The 1,710-nt window shown below is 37.0% G+C and overlaps 1 protein-coding gene across 1 annotated transcript; it reads right to left on the bottom strand.

Annotated features, from left to right (window-relative positions):
- Positions 1-231: 231 nt before the first annotated feature.
- On the bottom strand, positions 232-1,476 carry LOC141316980 (uncharacterized). The gene has a single exon (XM_073832850.1). It carries the CDS (start codon positions 1,474-1,476, stop codon positions 622-624), a length of 855 nt encoding a protein of 284 aa, XP_073688951.1. The 3' UTR covers positions 232-621.
- Positions 1,477-1,710: the final 234 nt, after the last annotated feature.

Below are 1,710 nucleotides of genomic sequence, written 5' to 3' on the forward strand. Positions count from 1 at the left end.
TGAGGCAAAGACTGGCAGATAATTGCAAAATGCAGATGTGCAAAGCTTGTCATATCATACCCATAAAGACTTGAGGCTGTAAAGGTGCTTCAACTATGTATGAGTTAAGGGTATGAATACTTATGCAATGTACTTATTTCAGGGTTTTATTTTTAATAAATTTGTAAAATTTGTTTTGTCATTATTATGGTGTATGGAGTGTAAATTGATGTGGAGGGAAAACTAATTTAAAGCAGTTTAACATAATGCTGCAACAAAACAAAATGTGAAAAAAAATATGAAGGGGTATGAATACTTTTGCAAGGCACTGTAAAGTTGTAACTGTAATGCTTGTGAGTTCTTTCACAACTGAAAACATTGAGTAGAATGTTAAATCTTTTAGGTGACTCACACTGCGGTCACATTGCAAAACATCTGACCTTTATCAGATTTAGTACCACAAATGGCAGAAATTCCATGTGGTTTGTGCTGTTCACAGTGTCATGACAAAAACAGATCTGAGTCACATGTAAGCGGAAATGAAATATAATATATATATATAAATATATTTACAGTTAATCACATGACAAATTGTAGTCTAATCACTCTGGTGTGATTGTACTGTACATGTAAGCGAGCTACTCAATGTCCGTCAAAACTCTGATCAGGCTTTTCTCCAGTGTGAAACTTCATGTGTCTTTTAAGGCTTCTTTTTTGAGTGAATCTCTTTCCACATTCATGACAGGTGAAAGCTTTCTCTCCAGTATGAGTTTTCATGTGGACATCAAGAGAATATTTCTGTATAAAACTCCTTGGACATTGAGAACACATGAAAGGTTTTTCTCCAGTGTGAATGTTTGTGTGTTTATCAAGGCTTGATTTTCGACCGAAGCTCTTTCCACATAGGTTGCAGGTGTAAGGCTTTTCTCCAGTGTGAACTCTGACGTGGGCATCAAGGCTGTGTTTATGTGCAAAACTCCTTTCACATTGAGAGCATGCGTAAGGCTTCTCTCCAGTGTGAACTCTCATGTGGTTTTGAAGTTTGTCTTTTTGAATGAAACTCCTTCCACACTTTTGGCAGGTGAAAGGTCTTTCTCCAGAGTGAATGTTTGTGTGTTTGTTAAGGTTTGATTTTCGATTGAAGCTCATTCCACATAGTGTGCAGGTGTAAGGTCTTTCTCCAGAGTGGATTCTCATGTGAACATTAAGGCTTCCTCTTTCAGAAAATCTCTTTCCACACTGTTTGCAGACAAAGGGTCTCTTTCCAGTGTGAACTCTCATATGATAAGTAAGGTTTCCTTTTCGAATGAAACTCTTTCCACACTGTTGGCAGCTGTAAGGTCTTTCTCCAGTGTGAATTCTCATGTGGACTTTAAGGTATTCCTTTCTGTTGGAAGTTTTTCCACACTGTTGGCAGGTAAAAACACTTATTTTTATTGCCGTCTTTTGTGCTTTTGTTTCCGTATCCGAGCAAATATATGATTTTTCTCCAGACATGAAATCATGTTTCTCATGCTGGAGATCATCTTCCTTTTCATTGAGTTCTTGACTCTCCTCTTTCAGTGTCATCAGGTCTAATGCAAAAAAAGACAAATCCAAATTAACACCATTTTTAATTGCTCAAAGCACAAACATCAAACCCAGCAACATTAAGATCTTATACACACTAAACTATTAAAGGAGGAGTTACACGTAATCTCAAAACCTATTCTCATCTCCCCCTACAGTGGA

Source organism: Garra rufa, unplaced genomic scaffold (genome assembly GCF_049309525.1).
Source record: "Garra rufa unplaced genomic scaffold, GarRuf1.0 hap1_unplaced_183, whole genome shotgun sequence".
Lineage (NCBI taxonomy): Eukaryota > Metazoa > Chordata > Actinopteri > Cypriniformes > Cyprinidae > Garra > Garra rufa.